Source organism: Salvia splendens, chromosome 2 (assembly GCF_004379255.2).
Source record: "Salvia splendens isolate huo1 chromosome 2, SspV2, whole genome shotgun sequence".
Classification (NCBI taxonomy): domain Eukaryota; kingdom Viridiplantae; phylum Streptophyta; class Magnoliopsida; order Lamiales; family Lamiaceae; genus Salvia; species Salvia splendens.
The window spans coordinates 34,122-55,056 of record NC_056033.1 but is presented as its reverse complement, the minus strand read 5'-3'; the positions used below and the strand labels follow the sequence as shown (position 1 = coordinate 55,056).

Below are 20,935 nucleotides of genomic sequence, written 5' to 3'. Positions count from 1 at the left end.
AATGGAATTCAATTAAAGTCCTTTACCAAAAAAAGAATTGATCCAATTTTATACCATTTCGAATACCTATATACAGAAAAATATAATTTCAAAACTGAAAAATAAAACCATAATTAATATATTTTCAACACAATAAAATAAACATTGTTCACATCTCCATAATCAAAATCCAACACAACAAAACACCAAAACATACCATAATCAAGTCAAGTCAGAAGAAAATACATTACAATAATTAGCAAAAATTATCAACATCTTGAGCACCAAACCCTTCATTTTGTTGAAACCATCTAAAAATATTAACCTACATAAATTCAAGACCAACGGATAAATTAGTACTAATTCAAAAGAGAATTTTAATCGTACACGAGTATAAGCATAGAATAGAATTGAAAACCTACAATACGGTATTGTATCGTACCGAAAATTTCGGTATATCGAAAATTCGATATTTTTCGATATTTATTGGTACGATACGATCGATATACCGTTTTTCCGGTATCAAGCCCTTCATTTCCTAGTACTATCTCCTACTTGCAATAAGTAATGGTCTATATGGCTGGAATAGTAATTACAGCATCTACCAGAAAAACTATGGAGAAAAACGGCGGGGAGAGGCGCGCCGATCACTGCACTCCAGCGCCGCCGTTTCCGGCCGATGGAGGCTATTACTATTGCGAAGAACGGCAGGACCAATTCAACGGCAGCCACCAGCACCAATTGGACCACCGCCACCACCCAAATTTGAGTGGTCAGCTGAACGAGTCCACTGGCTTCCACCTCAGCGGCGACTCCAAACATTCGCTGCCTCTCTCGGGGCAAAAGAGACCAATTCCCCACTCCAGTATTGCAGCTTCTAATTTATCTGAAAAGCTTATTTTCTACTTTAATTGTGCATCTTCGGCGTTTTGAGTGCGATTTTTTCTACAGACTGTGTTGATTACAACGGATTTGTGAAGCTATACGTTGTGGGGATACCTAAAACAGCTACTGAACTTGATGTAAGTAAAATATCGAGTAAATAACTTTGATGATCACGGATGTGCTGCTTAAACTTTGAAGCACAATTTTGCCTCCAAATTTGATTTTATATTAAGATATCTTTGATTTTGAACATTGTGATATTTGGCTTCTATTAAGGTTTGCGCTGTTTTTGGGGAATTTGGAGATATTATTGAGGTTGTTCTTCTCAAGGATAAGCGGACCGGTTTACAGCAGGGTATGGATCAATGGTTCAGTGGTTTCTACCTTTGCGTTCATATTTTTTTTATGTCGGATCATATTGTGTGGTTGGTTCAATACACTCAGGGGGTGTTCAAATTGCAAGATTGTATCTCGGGATTAAATATGTAATGTGTTTGTTCATGAGATTCAATCCCACAACTCAATCCTAGATGTATAATCATGGGATAACTAGTCATAACTAATCCCCTCCAACTAAAATAATCTCACAACTCCATCCTAGATTATATCTTGGTACTATTTTATCTAGGAAACCGAACACCACCTCACAGGTATTGTTATAATCGAAATTTGATTGGAAACCACTACTTGACTAAGTACTTTGTCTTGCTTCTATTTTCATAATTTGCCTTTCACTGATAATGTGGCATCAGTTTCATAGTCTCAGTTGTAAAATATGGTCAGTTTCTTTTCTGTGAATGTACCCTTGCTTTTATGTTTTGGTTTATTGAAGGTTTTAAATTTTTAATGCGTCATGCCTGAGATACACTAAGTGTACAGGGTCTATAGACTAGAAAGATTTACTATATTCTCTGGGTATAATTTGTTTCTGTTTCAGAAAGCTATCAGTTGAAGGTTTCCAATCTGAGTAGATGAGACTAAGTCTACCTTAGAGCAAGGGTAACATAGTTAACTTAAGTGGGAGTATAAGAGTTTGCATTTATAAAATCAACAATTTCTAAAAAATCTAAATATTATGGCTTTCTTATTTTGTTCATTGAACTATGGGATGATCTATGTTTTATAATACTCTTCGAGTTGTACCAAAAGTCATTCTTGAAGTTGAAGGGCTGTTACCTTTTCGTGCAATACCAGTGTTTTATTCAGCTTAATCATCTCATTCGATACTGTCTTGTGCTGCTATCTATCAGATACTCCTGTACATGCTTTGCCAAACCTTTTAGGATTACTTGTAGTTGGACCTATATCAAAGGAATATATTTAAATGAATTTTTGTGTCATCTATTTGTAGAGTGTTGCTTTGTGAAGTATGCAAGGATTGACCAAGCTGAGCATGCAATGGGAGCATTTAACTGTCACTATACTTTCCCTGGGGTTAGTTATCGCTTGCACTAGAAATTTTGAATGGTTTCAAAGTTTACCTATCTGAATATATATTCATACATGCTACTTTTGTTCAGGCAGCGATTCCTCTAAAAGTTAAATATGCAGAAAGGGAACGCGAACGCCTTGGTAGTATACACCCTTTCCTAGTATTTTTTGTTTCTAAATTGTAGTGTGTTAGTTAATATTATCTGTTGTCATCCATTTGAGTAAATAAATGCATAATCTTTGACACGGTATGCTAAGTTGCTTTTGCAGTGCAATGCCGTCAGACTTCATTTCAAGATTCCATTTCCTGAATTTTACAACCATTATTGTGTTTCACTCTCCAAATGGGTTTGCTCTAGTGAAAAAATGTTATTTGGGATGATTCATTAGTTTTCTACTTTATTTGTGGTCAAATTGTTTCGTTGTTATCTTTTGTGTAATAATGGAGTGCTCATTTCAGTTGGAAGAAGCTCGGCCAGAAAGGAGTTCGGTAAGCTCGACTTACCGAGCTGGAACTAGCTTGGAACTAGCAGAAGAAGAAGGAAGCTCGGCTTTGAGCTCGGCTTTGAGTTCGGCTTTGAGCCGAGAAGACAGTTGGTCTTGAGCCGAGAAGCAAAGGAGTTCGGTTTGTGAACCGAGAAGGGAGCTCGGTTGTGAGCCGAAGAGAGTGCTCGGTTGTGAGCCGAAAAAGAAAGTTCGGTCTTGAGTCAAGAATAGAGTTCGTCTTGAGCCGAGAAAGAAGAAGCAACAAGTTCGGTCTTGAACCGAGAAGGAAGTTCGGCCTAAAGAAACTAGCCGTTGGTGCAGCAGTTAGTTAGCCGAGATGTAACAGTTATTCTTCTTGCTTTCTTGATTCTTCTTGTAGTTAGTTAGTAGCAGTTGCTACTTGATTGTAGAGCTTTAAATAGCTCAAAACCATGTACGTAGTTAGTAGTGAAAATCAATAAAGAGTTTTCAAGTTTTCTCTCCAAGATTACCATCTTCGATACTCTAAGTGTGAGTGTGTGTTCTTCTGCATTGTGAGTGATCATACAACTGTGAGTGTGTGTGTGATTCACCTGAGTGTGTGAAAGTCTTGTGCGTATTGAATCCCAACAAGTGGCGCCGTCTGTGGGAAGGGGATATTGAAGCTGATTTGCAAAGGATCAAACGGTTTCAGAGATGGCAGCAAGGCTTGATGCAGAAAAGTTCACAGGCAAGAATGATTATAGCCTGTGGAAGATGAAGATGAAGGCGGTCTTGATTCAACAAGGCTTGGCCGCAGTTCTTGCAAATACAGAAGAGAAAGGAAAGGCTCCAATGCTTGATGATAAAGCTCAGGCAAAGATGGAGGAGATGCAGCTCAAGGCACATTCTGCAGTGATTCTGTGCCTTGGAGATAAGGTCTTGAGGGAAGTTCAAGAAGCCAAGACTGCGGTGGAGATCTTGAACAGGTTAGATGAAGTTTACCTGGCAAAATCTTTGGCTAACCGGCTGTATCTCAAGAAGAGGCTCTATGCCTATAGTTTTTCTGGTGAAAAATCTATCATAGAGCAGTTGGAGGAGTTCAATAAGATCATTGATGATCTGGGCTCTGTGGATGTTAAAATTTCAGATGAAGACAAGGCCATTCTTACATTGAATGCCTTGCCTAGCTCGTATGACCAGTTGAGTGATGCAATTATCTATGGCAGAGATAAGGCTATCACCTATGCAGAAGTCTACTCGGCCTTGATGGCTAAGGAACTCCAGAAGACTACCAGCAGAAGCTCTGCAAGCTCCAATGTTCAAACTGCAGAGGCCTTGAATGTGAAGAAGTTCAAAAAGCAGAACTTCAAGAAAAAGTTTGAGGGCTCTAAACCCTCAAGTTCTGATGCTCAGAAGGAAACCAGAGCATGCTTTTGGTGCAAGAAACCAGGGCACTTGAAGAAGGACTGCCATGCCTGGAAGAGAAAACTAGCCTCTGAGGGCCACAACACTTCTGATTGTGTAGAGAGTACTGATCCCCCTGCTCAACTCATGAATGTAAGTGATAATGGGATCAGTCACAGGTGGATAATGGACTCAGGGTGCAGCTTCCATATGTGCCCCAACAAATCTTGGTTTCATGATCTTCAGGAAGCATCAGGGACTGTAGTTCTTGGAAATAACCATGTGTGTCAGATCAAAGGGATAGGGAAAGTGAAGCTAAGTTTGCAAGATGGCTCTATAAAGATCCTAACTGGGGTGAGGTATATTCCGGAAGTGAAAAGAAATCTCATCTCATTGGGAATGCTGGAGGAGAAAGGGTTCACCATATTGATGAGTCAGGGAAAGATGCTTGTGAAATCTGGGAATGCAGTGATGATGGAGGCTGACAGAGAGCACATTCTCTATTATCTGAAGGCTAAGGCTGTTGATGGAGAAAGCAATGCAGTGTCAGATGATTCCATAATGCTATGGCACAAGAGATTGGGCCATCCAGCAGAAGGAAGCTTGAAAGAACTCATCAAGAAGGGCCTGATCTCTGGAGATTTCAACAAGATGGACCCCTGTGAGCAGTGTATACTTGGAAAAGCAAAGAAGGCACCCTATCCTACAGGTATTCACTCTTCTACAGCCCCATTAGACTACATACATAGTGATCTCTGGGGCCCTTCACCTGTAAGCTCAATTGGTGGTGGGAAATACTACCTTGCTATTATTGATGACTACACTAGGAAACTGTGGGTGTATATACTGAAAGAAAAATCAGAGACATTCACAAAATTCAAGATATGGTGTAAAGAGGTGGAGCTAGAGAAGGGAAGGAGTGTTAAATGCCTAAGAACTGACAATGGCTTGGAATTCTTGTCTACTGAGTTTGATCTGTTTTGCAAAGAGAAGGGTATGAAGAGGCACCGCACTGTTCCTGGTAACCCCCAGCAAAATGGTGTTGTGGAGAGGATGAATAGGACTATCCTAGAGAGAGTAAGGTGCTTGTTACTCAGTTCTGGTCTGAGCAACAGATTTTGGGGAGAGGCTGTGTATACAGCAGCCTATCTCATAAATAAGTGTCCATCTACTGCCCTTAAGTCTGAAACTCCTGATTACATGTGGTATGGAGCCCATAGTGACTACTCAAAATACAAGGTGTTTGGGTGTGCAGCCTATGCTCATGCTAGGCAAAGTAAGCTTGAGGCTAGGGCTCTAAAATGCATATTGCTGGGGTATCAGAGGGGTGTTAAGGGGTATAGGCTCTGGTGCATTGAGCCTGGTAGGCAGAAGGTGATGGTGAGTAGGGATGTTGTGTTCTTGGAGGATCAGATGCCATACTTAAAAAGGAAGCTGGACTCCAATGAAGTTGAGAGTGATTTCCTCAAGGTGGAGCCAGTGGGACTTTGCCAAGGAGCAGGTGGAGCCTCTGACTCAGAAAGTGAGTCTGAACCAGAGGATGATGGTGCTCTAGCTCGAGGTAGAAAAATTGATGAGCCTACAGCAGATTCTGCCAGAGAGTACCAGATAGCAAGAGATAGAGGCAGAAGAAATACAAGACCACCTGAAAGGTTTTCTGATGTGGTCTACTATGCACTTTGTGCTGCTGAGGGCATTGATATTGCAGATCCTCTCACATATAAAGAAGCCATGAAGAGTAAAGACAGAGAAAGGTGGATTGAAGCCATGAATGAGGAAATGGAATCTTTACTCAAGAACAAAACATGGATTTTGGTGGATAAATCCAGACTGACTACAGATGGAAAAGAAAGGAGGCTGATCAGTTGTAAGTGGTTGTTTAAGAAAAAGATTGAGACCACTGATAAAGATAGAATCAGATTCAAGGCAAGGCTGGTGGCTAGGGGCTTCACACAGCAAGAAGGAATTGATTTCAATGAAGTATTTGCTCCAGTTGTTAAGCACACTTCGATTAGAATCTTGTTGGCAGTTGTGAACCAGCTAGACTGGGAGCTACAACAGCTTGATGTGAAGACAGCCTTCCTCAATGGGGATCTAGAGGAGACTATCTTTATGGAACAGCCAGAGGGCTATGTGAAGACTGGAGAAGAAGGCAAGGTGTGCCTGCTACAGAAAAGTCTTTATGGACTTAAGCAAAGTCCTAGACAGTGGAATAAGAAGTTTGATGCACAGATGAAGAAGATTGGCTTCTCCAAGTCAGAATATGATGATTGTATTTACATCAAGAAGGCAGGCAGGACTCCCATTGCCTACCTATTACTCTATGTGGATGATATGCTACTTGCAGGCCCTTCTATGACAGAAATTCAGAAAGTTAAACAAGATCTGAAGTCGAGCTTTGAAATGAAGGATCTAGGAGAGTCAAGGAAGATCCTAGGCATACATATTCAGAGAGATAGAGGCTGCAAGAAGCTGTGGATGCTGCAAACTGATTATATTGACAAAGTTATGCAGAGATTCAGAATGGAGAATGCTAAGCCTGCCTCAACACCCTTGTCCCAGAGTTTCAGATTATCAAAGGAACAAGCTCCTAAAACTAAGCAAGAGGCTGATGAGATGGAGGCTATCCCTTATGCTAGTGTTGTTGGGAGTATCATGTACACTATGATTTGTACAAGACCAGATCTTGCTCATGCTATCTCAGTGACTAGCAGATACATGGCAGACCCGGGGAAGGAGCATTGGAATGCTCTTAAATGGATATTGAGGTACATGAAGTCAACTAAGGACTGGGGGATTGTGTTCAATGGCTGGGAAGGTGGATCTGAGGAGGTTGTGCAGGGGTATTGTGATGCAGACTATGCTGCAAATCTGGACACCAGAAAGTCTCAAACAGGTTATTTGTTCACCATGTTTGGAACTGTGATCAGTTGGAAATCAGGTCTGCAGAGTGTAGTTGCTCTCTCAACTACAGAATCAGAGTATATAGCTCTCACTGCAGCTGTACAGGAGAGTTTTTGGATCCAGGGAGTAATTTCTGATTTTGGTTTTGACCAAGAAACAATGGTGATTCATTGTGACAGCAGCTCAGCTATATGCTTGGCTAAACATCCGGGTTTCCATGAAAGGAGCAAGCATATAGACATAAAGTTGCACTTTATTAGAGATGAGATTGAAAGGGGAAGGGTGAAGGTGGTTAAGATTAACACCTTGCACAATCCGGCAGATATGCTAACTAAATCTCTAAGTAGAGACAAGTTTGATCATTGCAAGAAGTTGATCAATGTTTGTGCGAGAACTGAGATGAGCCCTCAGGTGGAGAATTGTAATAATGGAGTGCTCATTTCAGTTGGAAGAAGCTCGGCCAGAAAGGAGTTCGGTAAGCTCGACTTACCGAGCTGGAACTAGCTTGGAACTAGCAGAAGAAGAAGGAAGCTCGGCTTTGAGCTCGGCTTTGAGTTCGGCTTTGAGCCGAGAAGACAGTTGGTCTTGAGCCGAGAAGCAAGAGGCAACAGTTCGGTTTTGAACCGAGAAGGGAGCTCGGTTGTGAGCCGAAGAGAGTGCTCGGTTGTGAGCCGAAAAAGAAAGTTCGGTCTTGAGTCAAGAATAGAGTTCGTCTTGAGCCGAGAAAGAAGAAGCAACAAGTTCGGTCTTGAACCGAGAAGGAAGTTCGGCCTAAAGAAACTAGCCGTTGGTGCAGCAGTTAGTTAGCCGAGATGTAACAGTTATTCTTCTTGCTTTCTTGATTCTTCTTGTAGTTAGTTAGTAGCAGTTGCTACTTGATTGTAGAGCTTTAAATAGCTCAAAACCATGTACGTAGTTAGTAGTGAAAATCAATAAAGAGTTTTCAAGTTTTCTCTCCAAGATTACCATCTTCGATACTCTAAGTGTGAGTGTGTGTTCTTCTGCATTGTGAGTGATCATACAACTGTGAGTGTGTGTGTGATTCACCTGAGTGTGTGAAAGTCTTGTGCGTATTGAATCCCAACATTTTGAGGATTAGTAATTGCATGATTATTAATGTACTGTTTTCTTGGCCAAAGTTAGCTATTTTCTGTTAACATCAGAGCAATGCTATAGTTGATAGGCAAAAAAACCTCTTAGCACAATACAACATCTATTGAATTCTCTAATTAGTTGCCCATTGGAGTGAAATAAAGAAAACCTTTTCGTAATAGTTGGGCTTCGTAAAAGGTAGTACTATATTTTTACTATGACTTTATCAATATCCCCTCCATGCAGGATGCTTTATAATACATGCATGAGAATACATTATTTTTGCTAATGCCTGCTTTGATATCTTTGAATGCATGCTTTCTGACTTATATCAATGTTTTTTTGCCTCTTTGTTGATCCAGTATGTCTATCCTTGTGTAGGGAGCTTTGGTGCACAGTTCCACAAGTTGTATGTTGGCTGCTTGAATAGACTGGCTGCGAGAAGGGATATTGAAGAAGTGTGTGCCTTTAAACCGTGTTCTGCTCTTTTTTAGAACTGTCTTTGCGCTAGACTTGTTTTTTCTTGCATAGCTTTGTTATTAATTTTCTTGCACTGAAGCTTTACTTTGTATGCATCTTTGCTTTTGCATAATTGCATTAACTGTGAGTTGGCTCATCAATTAGTTGAACTAGTGTCAAGCCTATGAGAATGTGTAGCTTTGAGCTTCAAATTCCTGAACATAATCACATAAGTTGCTTCTGCGTTTTATTTTCAATAAAAATAAAAGAGACATACTTTATGCCAATCCTTTTCTTTTATCTTTTGTTTGGGGGAGGGGACATTCTAGCTTTTTCATGCGCTAACTAAATGTTTCTATTTCCAGATATTTTCCCCCTATGGTGTCATTCAAGAGATTTTTATTGTTCGGGACGAATTCAAGAAAAATCGTGGTATGCATCATCTGATTCTTTGAGCTCCCTAGTCTAATTCATTTGGGTCGCATGATGCCCGAGAAACTATTGCTAGTGGATACTGGTTGCTAACAATCTTCTTAAAGTAGATCTTTTTTGGTATAGTTTTGTGCACCCTAAAACCAACAACTTAAATTGGTTATTAAGGAAACTTTCTGCTAACTTCTTTTGGTAGTTGGTTCCACTCGCACTGCCATCTGTTTTTCTTTGCATCTCTTAAATACTAAGCAAATCATTGCTTTCTGATTATTGTATCTTCGACCTTTTTTTTCTTCATATTGAACTCTCTCTGGCATTCAAGGATGTGGCTTTGTCGAATATATTTCTAGAGATATGGCACTTGCTGCAATTCATGCATTAAATGGCATATATGTGATGAGAGTAAGGCTTATGCTTCCATGTCAGTGTTTCTAACTCTGTTCTATTTTAAAAGTGAATCCTAATATACTTTTCCCCAGGGATGTGAACAACCATTGATAGTGCGGTTTGCAGATCCGAAGAGGCCACGAATAGGGGATTCAAGGTTATTACACCATTCTCATAATCCTCTCTCGTCATAGTTTTCTGGTAGTAGATTTATGCTCTAATCCCATAGACGTAGAGATGTGCAGTGTCCCTTCTATTTTTCTGTTATGTGATATAGATGGATGACCATCGTTCTGGAGAAATGGTTCTCAATATACAGGGACAATTTCACCTAAGTATGTATATATAGCTATAAACAAGCATTATGTGTGTATGCATAAATTCATTGTTTTCTGATAATGCATCTTCAAAAAATGAGTTGGCAAAGAATAAGTTGATAACTACGGGGACAAAACTTCAACTGCTCATGTGAGAAACATAAGTAGAAATGTGATGGAAAGTGGAAGTTAGCAACAAGCAATTTTCTTGAACAATCCCCTTGCCCTTCAGGTCTCTGACAATCAGAAATTCTCTAACTATTGAAGAAAACTCAATGGAGATTAACATTAGAATTCTCAGAGTTTTTTTATTTGGTTTGCCTTTTGGGTTCTTCTTGATGCTGATAGCTTTGTGAATGATCGAGCCTGGCTGTTGTTTGTCAGGTCTACCATGTACACACAATGAACAACATGCTTATATATATGCATGCACATACGTGGATATATTTATTATCTGCACTAATCTCGTTTTTTGATCTTTGTTACTATTAGCTTAATGCTTTGGTCTTCTTCAGGCCTGCTTTATATTCCAATGATCCAGCTAGTGTGCGTATGCTACCTATTGAAATGCAACAAATGAAGGTAGCATATTCTTTCTGGTCATCCATACCCAGTGGAAGTCATATAATTATTGTTTTACTCTAAGCTTTTCATATCTTGTTTGGATGTGTGTTTGGAGTTCAAGTAACTTCGTCTCTTAGACCTAGATTTTTGATTTGTAGCTAAAATCTAGGTGAAACTTTAATTCTGGAAACAGTTTTGTTTGGACGTGCCAAACTACACCAAAATCAAATAATCCATAAATGTTGGAACAATTTTTTCTCCGTCGTTTGCTCAATTTTTGAAAAGCACCTCTTTTTCCAAGTTGGAAATTCCAACAATGTAAGCTTCCTATTCATGCTGCATAACAGCATAGGCCACACCAATGTTACTTTCCTGATGTTTGATTTCTTCTAATCCTAAGTGCTTGAAATTCATCTCATTTGTTGGGAGAACTTTTTCATCATAGCTTCATCCCACCTCTTGATGCTTGATCGATAGATCCTCTTCTATCTTTTTATTGCCACAAGAAAGGGAAATGTGACTTGGCAACAAGTTTGTTGACAAAAGGTATATGTTATTTCGCTCTGCAATGACGCAAAATCCAAATCTTCAGTCTTCACATTCAGGAGGCAAGATAGAAACAATTGCAAGCAATGATTCTGCACCTGTATCCAGTGCATTTGATTCCAGTGCTAAGGTAGAGAACTCTATAGAATGTGACTGGAGTGAGCATGTTTCTCCAGATGGCAATTTGTATTATTATAATTGTGTGACATGTGACAGCAGGGTAAGAGGTTATTCCATTTTTTGCATTTTTTCCCTTTCCCTTGGATCTCGACTTATCTTTGGATTTTGGTGGGTACCCATTATATGATATTAGTGGGAGAAGCCTGAGGAGTATGCAATTTATGAAGAAGAACTTGATGACCTAGAAGAACAGCAACAGCACCTGCACGAGTCAAATTTACAGCCACTTTTGTCCCAGGAGGTATCTGAAGCGCAAAAGGTAGCTGCTCTCACATGAGTTCACAAAAAGGAAGCGAAGCTGTTGGAATCATGTATGGTTAGTTTTAGTTGACTGCCTTGTATTTAAGTTAAGTTAATTAAGTATGTTATGTGGATGATGGGGGTAGAAGTTGAGGGTATAACGTATGAAAAGTGACTTTTATTTTGTGGCACATTTTTCGCTGAAATAGTATTCCGTATATGTTTCTGTTGCATAGAATTTATAATACTGAGGGGGAGCTAGATTCACCATTTTGTCAATCTGCACAGGCTAACTTGTAGAAGCCAATTCAGGCTGCAGCGTGTATATTCATGTCGTGTCTATTACTTCAATTCATCTTCTGTTAGTCACCCAAAAATAACCCAAGTGAGTGGATGGATGGAAAAGTCACAACTCTGATTCATGATGCTGGCATCTTTTGCTATATACGCAACTCATTTTCGATGATACCTTCGTACTTTGGGTTTTGTTTGGTTGGTAGAGTGTGTGTACTTTGAGAAATATGTTGTTGCATTGACTAGGTTATGAAACTTACTTGTTGAAGTGCATTTATTCGCTCCAATAGTGAAGTCCAATATGATTGAATGTGGATGATATATAGTTGTTGATGTATGGCTGTTATTGGTGCAGTGAGCTAATCTCTCACCAATATGTTTGATCAGCCAAAAAGAGTGTTGCTTACAATTAGGTGTTGCTTACAATTAGGTACTAGAAAAAGTAAAAATGATAGTAGTTGTAGTACTACTACTTTTAGCCATTAATGGGTAATTGATTATTTTCTCGGTTTTGATGTGTCCCCGTCATAATAGTTTATTCGGATAATTTCAAAACTTATCATCACCCTCCTAGCTGGTATTACAAGGATCCTCTGCTGTGTTAATACCAAGGGATGGATCCTCTGCTGTGTTAAAAAACACAGCAGAGGCTGCTGTGGTTAAAACGCACAGTAATGCTCATGAAACACAGCCAATCTTACAATCTCAATTCTTTTTTTAATTTGCTGTGGGCGGTGGCCCATATACAGCCTTTAGTAAAATAGATATACATGTACACGTGCTCCATGCTATATACTTTCCTCTTTTTCTAGTTATAATGCAAAATATTATTTTTATTTTGCATATTTCTTTTTTAAATACTAAAATATTATGAAATCAAATATTATATATGCAAATTAAAATACTTATAAATTGTAACTATGATAGAATAAATATCTGTATATTTCATTTTTTAATAGGAGTATGAAATATCTTACTCTCTCCTTCCATGATTAATTGAGCCCGTTTGATTTGACACGGATTTAACAAATATATATTAAAAAGTGGATTGAAAAAGTTAATAATATATGGATCCTACTTTATATATTAGTTTTATAATAAAATGTGAGTGTGATAAGTTAGTGGAATGTAAGGTCCATTACAAAAAGTATAAGTGTCAATTAATTGTGGACGGACGAAAAAATAAATTGATGTCAATTAATCGTGGACGAAGAGTATCAAATAGGAACATCTCCAAATAAAATTAAAAATTTTATTTGAAATATGAAAGAATAAAATATTTATAAAATGAAATATACAAATATTTAATTTCATTATATTTTTAGAAAGTATTTAATATATAAAAATGAAAAATACAGATATTTATTCCATCATAGTTACAATTTATTAAGTTTTTTAATTTGCATATATAATATTTGATTTCATAATATTTTAGTATTTAAATAAAAGAAATATGTAAAATAAAAATAATATTTTGCTTTATAACTACAAAAAGAGGAAAGTATATAGCATGGAGTACGTGTACATGTATATCTATTTTACTAAGAGTGAACTACATCAAATATCCCTAACGTTTCCAAAAGTTCTGTTGCAGGCCCCTAACAAAAAAATATTTCCACATAACCCTAACTAGGCATGCACAAACCGACCCGACCCGGCGGTTAACCGCCGGTTCGGGCCCCCGGTTCATGAACCGGCGGGCCCGAACCGGCGGGTTGAACCGGCAGAAGGGTTGAAGGGTCGGAAGGGCCGGTTCAGGTTCGGCAATATATTGAACCTGAACCGGCGGTTCAAAGGGTTAAATAGTGTTTCGTAGGTTAGGGGTTCGTAGGGTTCGCGTAGGGGTTTAGTATAGCCGTTGGAACCGGCGGTTCGCGGGGTAAACCGCCGGTTTGTCGGGGTAAACCACCGGTTCGGGAGTCAGTTTCTGACGGTTCCGGCAACTTTTCAGAGGCTAGGCTGTAGGGTCAGTGTGTAGGCCTGCAAAACCGGTCAGAAACCGGTGGTTTTCTGACGGAAACCGTGGACAACCCGCCGGTTTAGGGTTGAACCGCCATATGTTTTTGTATATGCAAAAACAATTACATAATTGTATTTGTATATACTCTAGTCGATGAAGTATATTTCTCTATATGGCTAAATGAGGGAAACTTTTGACAATTCTACTATATTTGTTGATTGTTAGACGAAACTCAACATTTAAAGTTGAATTGCTAAAGGTGTCCTTAATTTAGTTATGTAGAAAGATCTTCTTCGCCGGTTAAGAGTATATATATAATACACTTATACGTTTAAGAACTTCAACATCGTTTATTGTCATTTGTAATTAGTTCTTCACTAGTAGTCTCATTTGTATTTAAATTTTGTTTAAGACTTCAAGACCGCCATATGTTTTCAATTTGTAATTGTTGTAACTTGTAACGTGTAATTTGTAAACATGCAATTTCAATAAAATTGCAACTTTATCCGTATTTTTTTCAATTTTATTTACTCACATTTCATACAAAAAATAAACTTGAAAAGTGTAATGTAAGTTGATTAAAATTGAAAAGTTGAAAAATGCAAAAAAAAAAAAAAAAACAATTCGTCGAACCGTCGAACCGGCCCGGAACCGGCGGTTCAAGCCGAAAACCGGCGGTTTTGAACCGCCCCGTAACCCGCCGGTTTTTTGAACCGGAACCGGAACCACCGGGAGCTAGGCGGTTCGGTTCAGGTTCATACATTCCCCGACCCTTGAACCGCCGGTTCATGACCCTGAACCGGCGGTTTTCGACCCTTGTGCATGCCTAACCCTAACCTTAAAGGTAATCACAAATCGTATATTTGTAGCCATTTTTCGGACTATAATGCCCAAATGCCTCAGGGGCTTTTTAGTAAACTTACCTTTAATATGGGGCATACACTGTAGACCACCACTAGCGTTGCAGCAGTGTATGAAATTTAAAATTACGTCTGACAGAAGGTAAAGACCAACGAATTTTACTCATTCTAAGATTATCTATTTTGACATCTCTCTCTTAAATACATTTTTCCGTAGAATCAGCCCAGAACCCTAATTTTATTGAGCAGCAAATTTGGGACGCCGCCGAAGCAATGGGGAAATCGATTAGATCGAAGAGGGAGAAGAGGCTGAGGTCGATTAGGAGGGAGATGGTTGAGCCGATTTATGACAAGAAGGACGCCGCCAAGCTAGCCATCCAGGAGGCGGCCCTCGCCGCTCCCAAGCTCCCAGTTAAACCCACTCGCACCGACGACGATGCTGCTTTCTCTTTCGCCGCCATGGAAGTCGAGACTGCCGCGGATGATAATCAGAGTTCCAAATTCCTCAAACCTATTGGAAAAAAGCTCAAGAAGAAGATTAAGATTGCCAAGAAGAAGTTCCACGGCAAGGGCAAAATCAGAAGGAAAAACTTGTAATTTTGATGCTAGATTTCTCCCCTCTTTTGAAGCTTTTTGTTTTTTGATCTATTAATGTTTCGATGCTACTTTGTTGAATTGATGTGAGGTATTGTGATAGCCAATTTGTTGGGGAAGGAAGAATTGAATCTACTCATTCGTATAAAAAAAATACATTTTTTCATTTATTTTGATTAGTTCTTAGCTAGTACTATTATTTTTATTCAGCCATCATGCAAATCATGCAAATTTAGTGACATGAACTTAGTTATTTATAATAGGATTATCAAAAGCTAATCTGATTATTGCTATATAAATTAATGTGAATAGTGTGAATCATGTTTTCGTTCAATCACCCAAAATCAACCACTCTGAATAAAAGTGCTAACCCAACCATCGGCGTGTCAGGCACAGTAAAAGTGCAGCATACAGGTCAGGTCAAATAGTTCACGGAATTGACCGAAATGCCCTTTTAGGGCTAAAGAGCAATATAGTCACGAAAAACACGATTTGTTAGGAGCCTGCAACGGAACTTTTGGAAACGTTAGGGATATTTGATGTAGTTCACTCTTTTACTATAGGTTGTACATGGGCCGCCGCCCACAACAAATTAAGAGCATCCACAACCGTGCTCTTGCCAGTAAGCACGGTTGGGGGCCCGACCCCACTTTTTATTCCTGCTCTCTGGCAAGAGCACAACACCCACAGCTGTGCTCTTCCGCAAGGATGAGCACAATTCAATTTAAAATTCAATTAAACAAAAACATTTCTATAATATTAAAATTCATTAAAAAACCACAACAAATATTACAAATTACAAATAAAATAAAAAAGACATAATTAAAATCCTAAAAATTAAAAATTACATAATTAAAATACTAAAAATTAAAAATTACATAATTAAAAGCTAAAAATACCCCGTGGACGACTACTCATCCGGCGGCACTACCCCCAATTGTCTTTGGAGGCCCAATATCACGGCCTTGTGCGATCGAAGTTGCGAGGTGGTCATAGTGGACCTATCGGCCATATTGAGTTGGGCCAAAAGCTGACACAACGAGTTGGTGGGGGGTGGAGGTGGCGTATATGGAACGGGAACGGGAGCGGGAACTGGAGCATCGGCGGTTGCAGCCGCGGCTCGACGGCGGTTGGCCGCCGCCTTCTTCCTTCCTTGCGGTCGGCGTTGGGAACCGCTCGGGCCGGCGTCGGGGCTACCCAAGTTAGCTCCGACGAGTTGGCTAGCCACTTCTTCGGAGCTGGCGTCGGATAGGGATACCGACCTTGACCGTTTGGAGGAGCCACTAGAGGAGGATGTTACGCCTCCCATATACTTTGGGTGCGTCCGCGTCTCCTGCCAAACGTTGAAGTACTTGAACGGCTTGTAGTTCATGGATTGGTAGGTGCTCATCGCGGCAGTGATGATGTCGACCTCGCTCCGGCCGCTCCCCGCATTCCTCTCTTCATGGAGGAAAGAGCCATTGAACTTGCCAATTTCTTCGTTGGCTCAGAAGATGGCGTTGCGCACCATACTCTCGTTGCGCTTGACTGTTCCCGGCGGCCGGTTTTCATTGTACCGGCGAGCGATGCGCCACCAAAAGTGCTCGCCGGATTGGTTCGTGCCAACCACCGGATCTTCGGAGATTTCCAAGTACGCCGTGAACAATTTATCCATCTCCGCCGGAGTGTACGGTGTGCGGACACCGCGAGTAGGAGGAGTCGGAGTTTGGGAGGGGGCGGTCGGCCTAGGCTCTGGTGTCCACCCGTATCGCCTTTCGGGGGCACCTTGGTCGTCGATTGGGAACGCCCGAACTTTGGGTTTGAGGAGAGGCTGAATATTCCGTTTCCGGACTAGGAAACGGTTGTGAACCGAACCATTCGGGGTTCCAACCGTGGGAGGGCGAGGGGTCATCACCTTGGCCGGACATTGTTATGATGTAGGAGTGGAAGAAAGATTGAGAATGAATATGAGAGAATGAAGATGAGAATGGATATGAGAGAATGAAGATGATAATTGTATAGTTTGGTGTAAATTTTTGGGTGTGAAAGTGATGGTATTTATAGATGAAAATGTGTATTTTTGGGGGGAAAAAAATAAAAAAATTTTAAAAGTGGAAAAAAACGGTAAAAAATGGATATATTTTTTTGGGAAGTGAAAAAATATTTTTTTTTATTTTTAATCAGTTTTTTAATTAAAAACCGATTTTTAATAAAAAAAAATATCAAAGGCAATGGCTATGCCATTGCCCAATCGCTGCTCGCCACGTCGCCTGCTCGCTGGCACAGGCGTGCTCGATGCAGCGAGCAGCGCCGTGCCAGCGGCGCAAGCGCAGCGACGGCGGATCCCGTTCTTGCCAGCGGCACGGACGGATGGACGCCGTCCGTCCACCGTTGTGCATGCTCTAAAAAAAGAATTGAGATTGTAAGATTGGCTGCTTTTCATGAGCATTGCTGTGCGTTTTAACACAACAGAGGATCCATCCCCAAATATTACTCTCCCTCCCTCTCACTCACAGCCAAATTGATTTAAGGAGGCATGACCACTGTCTTGTTCCAAAATCCCCTTTTCTCTTATTTTTTGTTGGCGTGTGTGCTACTTATATCCATTAAATTCAACCTCAAAGCTATATATAATCGACAAAGAAAGCTACGTCGGCCCGTAAAAAGCTCTGTCCCTCCATCATAATGTTCACATTACGATATTCTCATCATGAAATAATAAGATATACTACTACTATATAGCCAATCAACATTATCATGATGATAAGAAGATGGGTTAGGGTTTTCTGCAAAACCTGAAACTAACAGGAAATCACATACTACTACTCCGTAAACAATGGATCATCAAAATAAATGAAACTTTCATCTAGACGTACTATTACAAAATGATAACCTCTTTTAATTTGTTCAGCTCACTATTCTTCTCTATTAGCCACTGGCCATGGCACAATAATGTCTTGAAGTAGCCCATTATTAGCCAGTAAAGCCGGCAATTGAGAGCAGAAGCTCAGCTGCTGCGCTCCTCTGCTACCACCGTCCATGTGGCCGTTGATGAGAAGCGAGTAGTTCATCAACTGGTAGTGGTTATTTAGCGGTGGCGGCGCGTGAGGGCGCTGGGACTGGGGCCAGGGGTGCGTGTGCTGGCCCTCGTAGGTGGTCATGACAGTGGTGGGATCGGTGCAGGATCTCTCCACCCTCTTCTTCACGTTGCACGTTGTGTTCATGCATCGGTAGTAGCTTCTGCAACAACATATCCTTTCATTGATTCAACAAACAAAGATCTATATAAAGTAGGAGTATAAAAAAGTCACACAATTTGAGGGTTTAAAGTGCCTAGGAAAATGGCTGCTTTTGACAGCTTTTTGGCCGTATTTTCGCCATCTGTATCTCCATCTTCGAAATGATCGACCTCTCTTTTAGTGATGAAAGCAAATCTCTGCTCTCTCTTCTTCTTGTTCTGGGTCGTCTTCCTCGCCTTCAACCTAATGCCACAAAACAAATTCATTACAAAAACACACATATATACTTCTTCTCTCTCGAGAGTGAGAGAGAGAGGAATTAACAGAAGCAAATCTTTTGTAGTGGCCTTGTTGTTCTGGTCGTTGTGATCTTCTTCTTCTTGGTCTTCTTCCTCCTCGTTAAGGCGCTCGTCTTTCACCCCGACGTCGCTAGATTCCGAAGAAATGGAGGAGCCATTCGGTGTCTGCGGCAGCTCCAACGAAATTGCGCCTTGGCCTTGGGACGTATAATCATAGGCTCCTCCTCAAAAGCAGCGAAATTGAGCAGCTCCATGAACCCTAATTGAGCAGCCTTTTTGAATCAAGCCCATAATGATAGTATAATATCTGTATGGGAGTTTGTTCCAGTTTGATTAACCCACTTTCTATTTTGATTAGTTTAATCAAGATGATTCATTATTAAAACTAAAAACACATTTTTCTCTAATTTTATCTTTATCATACTTTATTTTCTCTACACTTAACACATAAAATAATTTTGTAAAGTTCTGCACTGCCTGAAAAAATGGGTCAATTTTTTTTTCTTGAAAGCAATGTGGTATGAACCACAGTTGCACCATGCAAGCAAACTGTGAAAGATATGGTTTGCTAATGTAATTGGCTTCCATCCCATTGATAAATATATTGGAGAATCCTATTTGCTGAGTCGTTGAGAACCCGATTCACCTAACCTTTTCTTGGGCTGATCATATGTTCATTTTTTATTAATTTTTAGCAGCATTGTTTGCTTTTTTAGCAGCATTGTTTGCTTTTATCTACTGTGCGAGTTCTTTGCTATAATAGGCTAAGAGCTACGATTAGATTGCGTCTCCCATCGAGATAGATTCTCAAGATACAGATATGTTTTAGTTAGATAATTTTACTAGTTAGACCAAGAAAAAAAAAGGTAAGAGATTGGTATATTCTCATAATTCATATACCTTCTCAAAACTAATAAACTTCAATAGAATAAGGTAAACTTAAAAGGCAAAAATAGAATAAAAATAACTAAATCTTTTTACCTTTTGTGTGATAGTTAAATAATTTTACTAGTTAGACCAAGAAAATAAAGGTAAGAGATTGGTATATTCTCATATCACTTCTCAAAAAGTAATAAACTTCAATAGAATAAGGTAAACTTAAAAGGCAAAAATAAAATAAAAATAACTAAATCTTTTTACCTTTTGTGTGAAGAAAAGGTAATGATACATTTTTAAAACTAAAAAAAGTAGTATAATAACTTCTCAAATACCTTTCCTATTGAAGAATTATTTTTTTATGAAGAATAAGTAAATAGTTTCATTTATGAACGACACGAGTTTTAATGAGAAATTGGTAAAGTAAAAGAAAATGTGGATAAAGTAAAAGAGAGAGGGGAGAAAAAATGGGTAAAGTTGATAGATAAGAGAAAAAGTTGTAAAGTATGAATGAGATCTTTTTCATTTTTAGAAATGGACTATTTTTTATAGACATCTAAAAATTAAAATGAGATTTTTTTAGACGAATAGAATAATTATTTATCTTTAAACTCTCCGTTTACCTCTTTTATTGGAGATGCAATAAAAGCTAATTGGTACATACTGTATTAATTTTGTTGGGCCTTGTACGTTGTTGGAGTTGGTATTATGATCCTCCAAGAAACAACTATCCATGTTTTCATTGCTTAATGCTTACATAGTGCCAAAAATGACCATTAGTTGATTGCATTTCATCCCATATTGAATCATTGATTTTTATTTTTTTAATAGAATGAAAAAAGATGTTCTATTTTAGTACCACAACAATAAGGCCAATATGTTTTCTGCTCTAAAACCGTAGGCCAGTTAACTATTGACTATTTAGATACTATTAAAATTTAATTATAGAGTGAACCTCAAACACAGTCCCTGGACTATGGATTTATCTCGCTCATAGTCCCTAGACTTTAAAAATATCGCCAGACAACCCTGGACTAAGGGTTTATCTCGAAGTTGGTCATTTTGCCATTTTTTGATACGAAAATACCCTTTTGAGGGTTTGGGCAATTTAGTCTTTTTACATTTTTAACATTTTAAATCTGATATTATTTCAGTGATGTATTAAATCTGATATTATTTCAAAATTATCATTTTTCTTCCCTTTTGTTATCCTTCACTTTGTTTCTTTATTTCAATATTAGATTTAATTTTATAAATTCAATTTTAAATTTTGATTTTAAATATCAATAAATTTTTATTAATTTAAATTATTAATTAATGGACACTATAAATATTGATTAAAACTATTAATTTTTGTTATTTAATATAATATTCAGTTGAATCGAAGAAGTATAGAAAAATAATATTAATCATGATGAAAAAATAAGAGCTATTCTAGTTAGCCTTCGTTCGGTTGTTATAATTGCTTGTGATTATATAGTATGAAGTTGACTACAAATTTTATATAGGAGTATTTTGTTTAAATTTTCTAGTTAATTTTGATTATTTTTAAATAAATAAATGAAAA

The 20,935-nt window shown here is 38.8% G+C and overlaps 2 protein-coding genes and 1 pseudogene across 3 annotated transcripts; 2 read left to right on the top strand and 1 right to left on the bottom strand.

Moving 5' to 3' along the window:
• Positions 1-528: 528 nt before the first annotated feature.
• LOC121780848 (flowering time control protein FCA-like) lies at positions 529-11,546 on the top strand. 2 transcript variants are annotated; one of them, XM_042178491.1, is made up of 12 exons: positions 529-844; positions 931-1,001; positions 1,141-1,219; positions 2,216-2,298; positions 2,385-2,436; positions 8,524-8,600; positions 8,967-9,033; positions 9,356-9,435; positions 9,513-9,577; positions 10,253-10,319; positions 10,894-11,067; positions 11,161-11,546. In XM_042178491.1, the coding sequence occupies exons 1-12, from the start codon at positions 547-549 to the stop codon at positions 11,302-11,304; spliced, it is 1,257 nt and encodes a 418-aa protein (XP_042034425.1). In that variant the 5' UTR covers positions 529-546; the 3' UTR covers positions 11,305-11,546. The 2 variants fall into 2 exon arrangements, with proteins under 2 accessions (XP_042034425.1, XP_042034433.1); XM_042178499.1 differs by lacking the exon at positions 10,894-11,067.
• A 2,961-nt stretch (positions 11,547-14,507) lies between these two features.
• Positions 14,508-15,200, top strand: LOC121771522. Its single transcript, XM_042168325.1, has 2 exons — positions 14,508-14,523; positions 14,599-15,200. Exon 2 carries the CDS (start codon positions 14,655-14,657, stop codon positions 14,976-14,978), a length of 324 nt encoding a protein of 107 aa, XP_042024259.1. The 5' UTR covers positions 14,508-14,523; positions 14,599-14,654; the 3' UTR covers positions 14,979-15,200.
• Positions 15,201-17,869: 2,669 nt separating this feature from the next.
• Positions 17,870-19,080, bottom strand: LOC121793080 (annotated as a pseudogene).
• Positions 19,081-20,935: the final 1,855 nt, after the last annotated feature.